This window comes from Raphanus sativus, chromosome 5 (assembly GCF_000801105.2).
Source record: "Raphanus sativus cultivar WK10039 chromosome 5, ASM80110v3, whole genome shotgun sequence".
Classification (NCBI taxonomy): Eukaryota; Viridiplantae; Streptophyta; class Magnoliopsida; order Brassicales; family Brassicaceae; genus Raphanus; species Raphanus sativus.
The window spans coordinates 15820809-15834446 of NC_079515.1; the positions used below are offsets into that span (position 1 = coordinate 15820809).

General features: G+C 36.9%; 2 protein-coding genes and 1 pseudogene across 2 annotated transcripts; 2 read left to right on the forward strand and 1 right to left on the reverse strand.

Moving 5' to 3' along the window:
* The first annotated feature begins 539 nt into the window (after nt 1–539).
* LOC108858356 (uncharacterized) lies at nt 540–2126 on the forward strand. The gene has a single exon (XM_018632299.2). The coding sequence runs from the start codon at nt 540–542 to the stop codon at nt 2124–2126; it is 1587 nt and encodes a 528-aa protein (XP_018487801.2).
* Nucleotides 2127–2687: 561 nt separating this feature from the next.
* On the reverse strand, nt 2688–3611 carry LOC108858358 (DNA-directed RNA polymerases IV and V subunit 4-like; annotated as a pseudogene).
* Nucleotides 3612–7396: 3785 nt separating this feature from the next.
* LOC108805122 (tyrosine--tRNA ligase 2, cytoplasmic) lies at nt 7397–12468 on the forward strand. Its single transcript, XM_018577090.2, has 21 exons — nt 7397–7443; nt 7789–7858; nt 7954–8098; nt 8171–8454; nt 8547–8643; nt 8757–8862; nt 8953–9035; nt 9123–9268; nt 9385–9490; nt 9645–9704; nt 9825–9841; nt 9972–10046; nt 10382–10535; nt 10719–11002; nt 11082–11178; nt 11264–11369; nt 11451–11533; nt 11630–11766; nt 11848–11953; nt 12079–12138; nt 12250–12468. The coding sequence occupies exons 2-21, from the start codon at nt 7809–7811 to the stop codon at nt 12268–12270; spliced, it is 2217 nt and encodes a 738-aa protein (XP_018432592.1). The 5' UTR covers nt 7397–7443; nt 7789–7808; the 3' UTR covers nt 12271–12468.
* Nucleotides 12469–13638: the final 1170 nt, after the last annotated feature.

A 13638-nucleotide genomic window follows, 5' to 3' on the forward strand; every position in this document is an offset into this window, starting at 1 on the left:
AGCACACGCTCGACCAGACATGATTATTGACGATACAACAAACTTGCAAACTCCTCTCAACGGAGCAAACAAGGACGCTTTGAACACTCCAACAGCGGATGTAACCGCGGCCAACGCACCTACTAACGCCGCGACGCTCGACGAGTTCAAAAAGATGCTTTCCGCCTACGAGAAGAGGTCGAAAGAGCAGGATAAACTCGTGGGAACCTTAACCAAACAGGTTCAAACCCTAACGGCAAGGACCTGCGCAGTCCTCCCTCGCGGAGTTATGAAGCTCCGTGGAAAAGACTTGAGTTCGCAACCCCACGCGATAGGCCTGGAACTTCGCAGGAACGTCTTTACGGACAAAACCCTAGCGAAACATCTCTTGTCGAGAAGAGCAACTCAAAAAATCCTCCGCGTCCGAAAAGGACACCGAGGTGGATGAAGTCGAGCGCATCGACTTGGAGCCCAGAGATTACTTCGAGGAAGAAGCCGACGTCCATCCAAGAAGAACCCGCATCCAGTCAGCTCGGGAGAATTCTCCGTTCGACAAACCCATGACGGAAGAAGAGGAAAACCTCTATTGGGTCGAACAGGAAGAACTAGCCGAAAGGCAAACTGAGAATACTCGCCGCGAACGCCGACAAGCTCGAAAGACCGCTGAAGAGAATCCGGATATCCGCGATCTCCGCGATTACATCACCAAAACCGCTGCGGAAGTAAGGGCCGTGAAATCGCAGATTCACCACGCCACGAGTGCTGCCCCAGAAATCGATAGGCTACTCGAGGGGACTCGTAAAACGCCTTTCACTGCACGCATCTCCAAAACCAAGGTGTCTAATCCGGGGAAGCTCAAAATATTGATCTATAACGGTACAACCGACCCTAAAGCGCAACTCCAAGCATTCCATATCACTATGGGAAGAGCTACACTCAAAGAGGGCGAGAAAGACGCTGGCTACTGCCGCCTGTTCGTCGAAAATCTTGAAGGGGCGGCGCTCGAGTCTTTCGTTCGATTAAAGCAAAACTCCATCGGAAGCTTTCGCCAGCTCGCATCGGAATTCCTCCTTATGTACTCTATGTTCATAGATAGAGAAACTTCCGATGTCGATCGCTGGAGCCTAGCCCAGGGAGAGGACGAGCCCCTCCGAGAATTCATGAGCCGGTTCAAACTGATCATGTCAAAGGTCAGCAGAATCAGCAACAAAGTCGCTACTAACGCGCTTAGAAAAGCACTATGGTACAAGTCGAAGTTCAGAAAGTGGATAACTCTCAAAAAACCTCGCACGATCCAGGACGCCCTCCACAAAGCCTCGGACTACATAATAATCGAAGAAGAGACGAAAGTCCTGTCGCAAAAACATAAGCCGACAAAGAACCCTTCGAAAGACGCGGATCCAAAATCAAGGAAGAAGACCTCTCGTAACGACAAGTACGTCCATCACGAGGGAGAAGAACTCCAAGGCGCGTACAACTACGTGATCAACCCGGAGCAAGGCAGAACTTCGGGGAATACGTGGAACTGCAACCAGAGTTACGACAAAAACGTCTATTGCGAGTTTCATCAGACCGAGGGTCACTCCACGACTAACTGTAAAGTCCTGGGGGCAAGGCTGGCCGCGAAGCTGCTTGTTGGAGAACTCTCTGGAGTAACCAGCGTCAATGATCTAATCCTCAACACCGACCGTCCGCCAAAACCCGATAAAAACCCTCCCGCGGAAAATCAGGTAGGAGATAAACGCGAGAGGATACCGGATGACAGGGGGAACGATAATAACCGCAGAAGGGTAAACATGATCATCGGAGGATCACAGTACTGCAAGAACTCGGTCTCGGCCATCAAAGACTACCAACCAAAAGCCGAGTCGAGTGCGAAGTACCCCACACGGTCTCCTCCTCGAGATGGTCGGAATGGTTCGGTGACGTTCACGGAAGAAGAAGCCGGCGGAATCGACCAGCCTCACTGTGACCTCTTAGTCGTAGATCTCATAATAAGAGATCTCGAGGTCGCAAGGATACTCATCGACACCGGAAGCACGATCAACATAATTTTCCGTGACACCCTTAATAGGATGAACATCGAGCTCGGGGAAATCACCCGGTACCGAAATCGCTTACGGGTTTCTCCGGACAAACATCCATGACCCTAGGATCCGTCCAGCTACCCGTCCTGGCAAAAAACGTCACCAAGATAGTTGACTTCGCAGTGGTAGATAGCCCAACTATTTACAACGCGGTCATGGGAACTCCATGGCTAAACGCCATGAAGGCTGTTCCTTCAACTTATCACATGGGCGTCAAATTTCCAACCAGAACTGGAATCGCAGCAATCTGGGGTTGTCAAAAACAGTCGCGACTTTGTTTCTTAGCGGAACATAAATTAAGACAGATCACGACAACCTCTACGGTTAAACGCAAGCGCACTCAGTCTTCCGCCGAAGATGCCCCGACAAAGGGCACAGCGGCATCTCCCGTAGAAGCAGATTCAGATAGTAAGCGTCTCATAAAGATCACAGAGTGTATCAGATTTCCACTCTTCTTTCTCATTAGCAACGATACTAGTCCAGTCGTCTGAACTGAAGCTCTTTGGTTAAGTTAAGTACCTCGCTTTCAGAGACACCATGCTTTTTTCAGAGGCCTGATATCATACTCGTTAAGTTATAAACACATAACAGAATCACATATGAGAATATCAATAATCTGCATCAAAGATAAATGAAGACAGCTGCAAAAGAATACTCAAGAATATGTCTAACAGACTGAGGATTCATGTATCAAAGACCATCCTTCGCATACTCCAGTCCTCTGTCGAAAGTCCTGAAAAACAAATTACACGTTAGTGAATCCAAAGACCTTTCCCGCATGGAAACAGAGAACACAATGTCGTGAATGTTTACTTACAAAATAAGCTTTAATTTATGATCTTCAGATAGCACAGCCAATTGTTCCTTGATTCCTTGTAGAATCTCAAAAGCTTCACAATCCATTAAGCACTTTGCAATCTCCGAAAACTCTTCAAACACCATCAAACAAAATCACAACATATATAGCAAGGGCCAAAGGGCATTAGTAGAGAAAGTAGAAGATGTACTAACTCTTAAGCTAAAGTGGCTGAGACTCTTTAGACAGAGAACTTTTCCTAGCCTTGGTTCCCTTCTTACCTATATCCAATAAGGCAAGAGTTAAAGCAAACAAGACACAATGTGAACAACCAAGGCAGAAAGTTGACACCTTTAGCAGAAGAACCTTGAATCTAATCATCAGAGTCTTGAATAAATGTGTACTTGGAATCCCTTGGGACTAGCACGAACACAAAAGATGAACAGTTTATAGACATAACACGATAAAGTTGGGGACTTCATGAGGAACAAAGCGAGGAGAAAGCAAAAAGCTCAAACCTTAAGGATCTAACTGGACTTTCTTTGTCTTCTTGGACTTGGTTGAATTATCATCCTTGCTGGATCCTATTACCCTCAAAACCGAGTTTGAGTGAATCTCTTTACTGTACGAACATGGACATGGTCACATGGCAGAACACGAAAAGCTTACTCCATCTCCTCCCTCGTCTCTGAACCAAATCTAATCTTCTCCTTTCTCTTTTCCCTCGAGCACGAACACAAAAACTCCATGGAAGTACAAGTTAAGCTATGTCTCCTCAACACCGCTGCTCATCTCCGCCTCACCGCTCTCCTCACTCCCAAGACTCCTGCTGCAAAGTAATGGAAGTGCCATAGCTTCTACAAACTAAAACCCTAATTTGAAAACTAATACCAACAAAGGTGAATACATGTAGATCTGATGCCGTATCGAACTCCATCACAAACCCTCACTCCAGCCACTAGTGATTTCGAGCCCTAACCCAGAACTACGGCGAGACAAACTCAAGTCATCCGGTTTCTTCCTCAATCCGACCCAACTCAACTTGTATCCGTTCATAACTTCGGTCATCCTCCTCTTGTCAATCTCATTATTATGCGGCTGAGGATAAAAAGGAAGAGGTAGAGTATGGTGTTTTGATAGGGTTTCTGTTTTGAGAGAGCGTGAGATTTTTTTTTCAAGTCTGTAGAAAATAATTTTTTTTCTAAGTTAAGTATCAAAAGTGTTATTACACCGAGGGGAAAAAATATCTATTTGGCGATTGCCTAATTTTTATTCAAGTATGGGCGGAATTAGTTCCCGCTTACTTAAAACTCTTTTATGGCATTTATCTAATGCCATTATATAATACCAAAATTTCAAATTCATTTTCGGCAGCAGTTCGGTAAAACGTGCTATCAATGTGGACTTTTTGTAGTGATATATACTTATCTTGATGAAATTACACAAAGAAAAATCATCAAAAACGTACGTAAATATATATCTCCATCCAAAACCCATAAACATAGTTTTCAAAATCTTCCTTTTAAATCTCTATTAATTTTCATCAACAATTACTTTTCTACACAAGCCGAGTTATACACTTATTTTAAATAATATTCCAGTAATAATTTCATCAAAAACACATAAAATATACCTGAAATTCATAAACACAGTGTTCATAGTCGTCCATAATATCTCCACATTTTCATGAAATCTTACATTTTTAACATTACCCATCATATACACTACATTTAAATGATATTTTTAAAAACATTTCATCAGAAAAGTACATAAAATATACCTAAAATCAAATAACACAGTATTCAAAACCGTTTATAAAATCTCCATTTTTCCACGAAATCATATATTTTGAACACTAATCATGATATACTCTACATTTACACGATGTTTCTTAAAATAATTTCATCAAAAACGGACTTAAATTAAATACCTGTTTTAGAACTTACAAAATCGCTATGGAGAATGGAGAAGAAGAAAATCTGTACGGGAGAAGAGGGAACCTGTTGGAGAGATGAAGATATGTGGATCATGATTGGTTAAGGTTGTCTTGTGGTCTATGGGGATGTGTGATTTATTTAATTGAAGAAGTAAATGTATTAATGAGGTGGATGAGATATCAATACTATTAAATCAGGATCCTTTTTTTGGATTTACCCCTACATTTTCCTGGAATATTACTTTTCATGCCATTATGGATTTGCCTAATATTTAAAAGCTCATTAGGGGTAAAACGAGAAATGAAAAATTGACCAACTAAACTACCTATATATCTAACGATTTAGAATATTTTACCAACCAATATAAAACCTTTTACATAATTGGTATTACTTTTCATTTATTTACTCTGTTTTTTTCCCACAATTATAGGAAGCCACTTCTTTAATAATTCTTATATAAGACGACAGTTATGTTTAAAAAAAAACTGTTCCTACTTTCACTCCGATCATTATATATTCCTCCATCATCTCAAATTATTAATTATATATGTTATATTTCTACGTGCTTGAGTCATAACCAAAAAACCATATACTATAATAACAACCAACTAGGTATATGGTTTGAAAAAAGTTTCGTGATTTGAAACCATATACAATAATAAGAACGAACTTAAATTTGAAACAAGCTGAAATTACGTGTAATATAAAAAAAATGGAATAAGATGACATAACTAAAGTGTGTCTTTCCATTTACATTCGTTCAAAATTTTAAAAACATATTTTTAATTACATGACAAATTATTATGTATCATAATAACGTTATTTTCATTATATATCACGAAAACTTAATGAAAACATATAATTTTATCTATTTAATTACTATTTGTTTATTAAACAAAATTGTTTTAATTTTGTTATTTTTTAAAAAAATTAATAACTTTTTAAAATAAATTACAAAGTAATGTATAAAATGGCTATGGTACAAATGTTTAATCATGCAACATCACCAATTTAATACAATTATCAAACATCTTATTAACATTTTTTTAAAAAAAAAATTTACCCAAATATGATTACAAAGAAAACCATAAATATACAAATTAAATTTCTAAATAAGATATGTAAAACAAAAAATATATCAATCCCTTAAAAAGGCGAGTCAGAATCTAACTTCCTAATTAGAATACAAACATATTATAATAGTATAACTAAAAATGAAAAAAGGTTAATAACTAAAACTTACGTATTAGTTCAACTGATAGCCGGGTTACGGGTTTTAGCGGGTTTTCGTGAGTTTTACTGGATTAGTAAATAATAATTTTTTCTAAAATTCAAATCAGATTATATACCGAATCACCGGACTTATCGGTTCAACTGCTGGTACAGATTGGGTTTCAAAACACTGGGTACAAATTTATAATTATATAACATCACAAATTCAATACAACTATCAAAACTTTTACTAATATTTTTCTAAAAAAATATACACAAATAATATACAGATATGACTACAAAGAAAAACACAAATATAATTACAAAAAATACAAATATAACATTAAATTTCTTTTAAAAAATTAAAACAAAAAATATACCCGCCCTTTGAAAGGGTGGGTCAGTATCTAGTCTATTATATTAAAACAGAAGTCATGACTTTTTTTTATGTGTGATTTTTTAATTTGGACCATCACTTAGAAAATTTATGAAATTATTTACTAAGACTAATATTATATATAAACTTTAAAATACTTTAATCACAATATCTTTTGATATCTTTTCATTTTGAATATACATATATTTATTTAAATTGTTTTAACAATCTGTTTTTAAAGATTTTTTTACAAGATCTTCATTTTCAAAAATATATTTAAATATTTTTACTAATTTCGAAATTAGTTTAAAAAATATTATTATATCATATTATATCATATTTTACCTATTATATAATCAATCAATCATATTTAAAGAAAACTATTATGTTAAGATAAATATAATAAAATTGTATTAAATTGATAAATTTATATGTTTTATATATTTTATTTTTGTAAGTATAAAATATTTATGTTCAAAAATAAAAACTAATACATTGGTAGACGGGTTAACATTAGCAAACTATATAATACATGTATAAAATCTTATATATTAAAAAAGAAGTCACAACCTATAAAATCGAATTGGTTAACAAACTGATATTTGATTCCTTATTATTATTTGATTCTTTATTAAATATAATCCTATTATTTTAATTCTAAACATTTGATTTTCTTTACTTACCATTAATTCACATGGTTGTGCGGGTCGAAATCTAGTAATAAATAAATGGAAAGTTAGTTTAGGTTTTGTAAAGACAAAGGGATGTTGAGAACACAGAGAGGATGAAGAGAATAGTTTTTTTCCATAAGGATGTCCGAGAATAAACTCCATCTCTTAAGCCAAACCAAAACCAAACAGTCTCTCAATAAGTTAGAAAGTTTCCGGTTCTTGACCGGTTTGATCAAATGAATCGTGACTAAAAGAAAATTGGTTGGTTCGACTAAAACCAGTCTTTAAACGACTAAACCTAGTAAACCGGGTTTCTGTTTTTCTTCTTTTAAGCCCAAAGGGGTCACAGTTTTTTGCTCTGTTTACGAGAATCAATCGCAGGGAGGTCAGTTTCTCTCGTCTCACCTATTCGATTAACTTTATGTGTTCGTTTGCTTCCCCAGATTTCGTTCGTTTCTCCGTTAGCTTATTATAGTTAAGGATTCTTCATTAGGACTCCTGATTTTTTATTAGTCAACGCCCCAGATTGATTAAGCACAAAACCCAGATCGAGTTATAATCTAAAGCTACGAACTTTGCATAAATGTTTATGTGTTGGTGGTGACAATGAGCTGATGTGTGAGGAAGTAAAAGAAGATATAGGATAGTCAAATATTTAGAATAGAGATTGGATAAGGTGTTACTTTTCTCAGCATAAAGTTCAAAAGAGTCTATGTGATTTGATTTTCAGTAACAGCTGTGTCGTTAGAGATGGAGGCTTCTTCCGACAATGCACCACCAACTCAGGCTTCCGTAATACAGTAAGTTGTGTATATTTTACCTAGCTTCTTGCATAGTAAATTTAGGGATAAAGACGCGTCCTTTAGCCTTATCTTGTTGCGGTTTATTGATCCAGGATAAGCGAGGAAAGATTCAACCTAGTTAAAAGTGTTGGCGAGCAATGCACACATGATGATGAGCTGAGAGATCTTCTGGCTAACAAGGCTGCTCCTGTTTGCTACGACGGTTTTGAACCGTCTGGAAGGATGCATATCGCTCAGGTTGGTGGGTTTATACATTTACCTTTTTTTTTTCATATGCTTGTTTCATACTCTAAGCTTCTTCTGCTGCAGGGACTGATGAAGATCATGAGTGTGAACAAATTGACTTCTGCTGGTTGCCGAGTGAAGATCTGGATTGCAGATTGGTTTGCGTACATGAACAACAAGCTGGGAGGTGATTTGAAGAAAATCAGAGTGGTTGGAGAATATTTCAAGGAGATCTTTCTGGCCGCCGGGATGAACAGTGAGAATGTGGAGTTTCTGTGGTCATCCGAAGAGATTAATGCTAGGGGAGATGAGTACTGGCCTCTTGTCATGGACATTGCCTGCAGAAACAGTCTCGCCAAAATAAAACGGTATATACATACACACATTTCTTGTATACACTTATGTCAATGATGATGATGATGATAATGGACTTTCATTAATATGTTTCTGGTCCTGTCAGGTGTATGCCTATTATGGGTCATAGTGAGACCGAGGAGCTGAGTGCAGCTCACATTCTGTACGTGTGTATGCAATGTGCGGATACCCTTTTCCTTGAGGTACTTTTTTCTGTATTTTTGTAATAAGTTTCTCCCTTGTATAATCCTTTCTCTGATCCATCTAATATGGTCTTTCTATATTTGTTGCTGAAACGTTTTCTTAACCTCTGCAGGCTGATATTTGCCAGCTTGGGATGGATCAGGAATCAGTCAATCTGCTGGCAAGAGACTATTGTGATGACACTCAGAGAGGAAGCAAACCTGTCATCTTGTCTCACCGTAAGTTTCTCTTTTTCTGTTCGATATCTGTTTTTATGTAGTATCCTTTCAAGTCTACTTCTTATGATCTCTAGTTGTAACGGTTCGCAGATATGATTTCTGGTCTTCAACAAGGGCAGACAAAGATGTCTAAAAGTGATCCTTCATCTGCCATCTTCATGGAAGATGAGGAGGTAAAGCACCTAGTTCTACACTAAGTTTAAAATTCAGAGAAGTCATGTAGTTATTGAGTGGTGTTTAATAATGACTTTCGCTTCCAGGCTGAAGTTAATGTGAAGATAAAGAAAGCTTACTGCCCTCCGGAGATTGTGGAAGGTAACCCATGCGTGGAATACGTCAGATACATCATTCTACCCTGGTTCGGTGAATTCACAGTAGAGCGAGACGAGAAGTATGGCGGTAAAAAGTGAGTTTCGTGATCGGTTTCTGGGTGTAATCTCTGGAATTATATATTTCCTTTGGTGTCTTATCTAGCATTGTAAGCCCCACTAACCTTTGAAATGAAATTCTTTTAATTGTCAGGACCTACAAAAGCTTTGAAGACATTGTCACTGACTATGAGAGCAGTGACTTGCACCCTAAGGATCTGAAGGACGCTCTGTCGAAAGCATTGAATAAGATACTGCAAGTGAGTATTTCCTTCTGTAGAAACAATACGGTTATAGTATTAGCAAACATTTGTATATATGCAACTGAATCGTCGTGGAACGTAGAAAGCTACCTTCTTTAGGTCTTTATTTTGAGTTTTTGAACTGTTATAAACTGTTTTGTCCATATTGCAGCCTGTCCGTGATCATTTCAAAACCAATAGTCGTGCCAAGAATCTGCTAAAACAGGTCAAGGTAAGAAAAATATATTTCCAGTAATGTTTCAGGTCTCACCAGTTTTACTTATATCACCGTTGCTTGGACTTTCATACGCAGCCTCTGAATTTCTCTCTTCTTTTTGGTTTGTTATTGTAGGGCTACAAAATCACCAGGTACATATAAGTTACAGAGCCAGAAGCATATACTTGGATGTCAATATTTCAGAAACTTATCCTATATTTGACACTTTTTAAAACCTAATTTTGGTGTAATTTCGTGGAATTTTTTGTCTTGCTCTGCTAGAACGGCTCTATCCAAGGAGATGGAGGCTCTTTCCATCAACGCACCAAACCCAGTATCTTCAGCTGCCGGCTTACAGTGAGTAATCTTGTAGTGGTTTCTTCTGCATCTCCCATTCATTTTTTTTCTTTTTTTTTTAAATGGTTTGTTGCTTAGTGTCTGAGAAGATGGATAACTTGGGGGTGTTCTATTTTTTTCTCATCTGATTTTTGCTTTTTGTTTTCTTTTTTTTTTTGGGTATCCGATTTGGAATTTGGAGATAGATTTTCTTTATTTGATTTTTACTAGTTTTGGTAATTTTAGATAGACAACTCAGTAAAACAAAGCTCATACTTTAGTTCAAGGTGGCCAATATTTGGGTTGTGCTATTATATTTTGGATATTTTTAGTTGATTAGCATTCTATTGATTCAGGATGAGCGAGGAGGTCGAGAAAAAATACAATATAGTGAGGAGTATTGGCGAGGAGTGCATACAAGAGGATGAACTAAAGAACCTGTTAGCCAAGAAGCCCACTCCGATCTGCTATGATGGATTTGAACCATCGGGAAGGATGCACATTGCCCAGGTTAGTTATCATTCTGTTATGCTTACCTCATGCTTTTATAGATTTTACGTCATGATTTATGCAAAATTTCTCTCAAATTTTAAGCCTCTCTGAAAATTTACAGTCATATACAATTCGACAGCATGCTTTGATTGCATGAGAACGTTTGTGTAACTTATTTCGATTTGGTATTTTTCTTAACAGGGAGTGATGAAAGTCACCAATGTGAACAAGCTGACGTCAGCTGGCTGCCACGTGAAAATTTGGATTGCAGATTGGTTTGCTCAGCTGAACAACAAGTTGGGAGGTGACTTGGAGAGAATAAAAGTGGTTGGAGAATACTTCAAGGAGATTTGGCAAGCTGGTGGTATGAACACCGACAAAGTAGGGTTTCTTTGGGCTTCAGACGAAATTAATGGTAGAGGCGGTAAGTATTGGCCTCTTGTGATGGACATTGCTCGCAGAAACAACCTCCGTCGAATCTTGAGGTAACTAACTAATGCGTTGTTCATGTAGTTATGCAAAGACAATGGATCTGAGTAAGGATATGTTTCCTTTTCCTTACAGGTGTGGGCAGATCATGGGACGTAGTGAGACAGAGGTGCTGAGTGCAGCGCAAATTCTTTACCCTTGTATGCAGTGTGCGGATATTTTCTTACTGGAGGTAGTTTTAATATGCATGCTTGGTTCATATATATGTGAGCATGCTTCTATGATTGGTATTGATGCTTATTGTTTGACTTTGTTAGGCTGATATTTGCCAGCTGGGGATGGATCAGAGGAAAGTAAACATGTTAGCAAGAGAATACTGTGATGACATTAAGAGAAAGAACAAACCCATCATCTTGTCCCACCGTATGTTTCTTTGCATTTGTCTCTCTCTCTCTCCACTGTGTTGTGTTCTCATATTTTTACTGTTGTTTAATGGCTTTGCAGATATGCTTCCTGGTCTTCAACAAGGACAAGAGAAGATGTCCAAAAGTAATCCATCATCTGCCATATTTATGGAAGATGAGGAGGTAAATTTGTAGTTACAGAACTTACAAGAGAGAGAAGATTTTTTTTTCTTCTTTTGTAGGTAAACTGACTTGTGTAATGATCCTTTTGTCTTCTAGGCTGATGTTAGTGAGAAGATCAGCCAAGCTTATTGCCCACCAAGAACCGTGGAAGGCAATCCATGTCTTGAATACGTCAAATACTTAGTTCTACCTCGATTCAATGAGTTCAAGGTTGAATTTGATGGCGGTAACAAGTGAGTATCTATTAAACTCTTGGATGCAATTTTTCAGTCTCTACATCACAGACTGATCTTTGAAATTCTTCCAACTGTCAGGACCTTCAAAAGCTTTGAAGATATTTGTGCTGACTACGAGAGCGGCGAGTTGGCTCCTGAAGATCTTAAGAAAGCCTTGGTGAAAGCATTGAATATAATGCTGCAAGTAAGTACTTCCCTCGACTAAACAAAAGCAAAGCAACTTTCAATCTTTCTTTTGATGTTTGAGTTATGAGTTCTATATATATGAATGATATGCTTCTTATCACACTGCCTGTATATCTATCTCAGCCTGTTCGTGATCACTTCAAAACCAACGAGCGTGCCAAAAATCTACTGGAACAGGTCAAGGTATTAAAATGTCCACCCCTTGTGTTAACGGTTTGATTAACTATGTTGCTTGTGTATTGACATGACTCCTCTTTGACTCTTTTGGTTTATCGTTTTTGTCTGTTTATTTAGGCTTTTAGAGTCACCAGGTGAAGATGCAAACACAGAGAAGCAAAACTTGTGTTCATTGTTGCAAACTTTCTTTTAAGAACTTTGGTTACTTGCAATTCTATTTTAAGTTCTATTTTTCTTTTTGAAAAGAGCTGAGCCTCAGAGATTGGTGATTAAGAAACCAAGCAGAGAAGAATTTTAAATTACAATGATAAGTGAAAAAGGACTAGAGTTTTTATACTGATAAAACTTTCTTCATTATAATAAATATAAATATAGAAAAATTCCATTAGACAGTCTTTTAGTTTATTTTTACAAAAATAATTTTCAAGGAAAAAAATGACTAAAAAAAATATTTTATTAAAGAGTAAAATATGCATTTATATTTTTTAAATTAAGAAATCTTGATTTAGAATTTAGAGGTAAGATTGAATTTTATGGATGTGGTTTTAAATATCAAAAAATAAATATTAAAAATTTTAAAATTAAAAAAAAAAAAGTTTTTAAAATATCAAAACTGAAAAAGAGTTATTTGATAAAATTGACCTTATATATAGTCTATTAACTAATTAAGATCATTTTTTCACCAAAAAAGCTTTGTAACAATTTCACCATATATATATATATATATCATATTCATTCTAAATCCATATTTTCCAGTGTCTTCCATCAATAATACTGCAATTTCCTCAGCTATGTACAATAGTATAACGATTTATCATCATCATCTCCATTTTTTTCATTCATTTCCTCACAATATATTTATGAGTTTTTGGTCTTCATCATTCTACTTTCCAAGTGCTTCACTTGATCGTTTCTAAGAGCTTCCATTCTCTCCTCTCTTCATCTGGGATTTTTTTTTGCTAAATATGTAAATATAATTTCAAGAGATGAACAAGAAGAACTATAAAAGTATTAACAAGTTGTTAGAAGAACCTAACAATTGATCCCACGTAGAAGCAAACAACATCTCAAAACTTCAGCTTGTAAGCCTTTACTTTAAGAAATAGCGATATTGATTGTAAACCGAAGAAGACATTCTATCCAATGTTAACACGGACGAGAAGAATGCTAGTGTGTGCAAACAGATTAAAATCAAATAGGAAGCTGGTTCATCCGGCAACAATAATGAAAAACCGAGATGGTACTAACGTCAAGACAACACAAAAACTTGGCTTAATAATAGGAGCTCACTCGCAAAGAAGACCACGTCTCCACTTTAAAATAACGACAACTCAGACTTAATAGCAGAAACTCACACAAAAGAGAAGTTAGATTTCTACTTGATCCGAGTTTAATAGCAAGAACTCACACACAAGGAGGAGTCGCACTCTCGACTCATTCTGCGCTTAATTGCAGGAACTCACACTTCACACACAAGTTGGAGTTGCATCTCCACTCGACCCAACC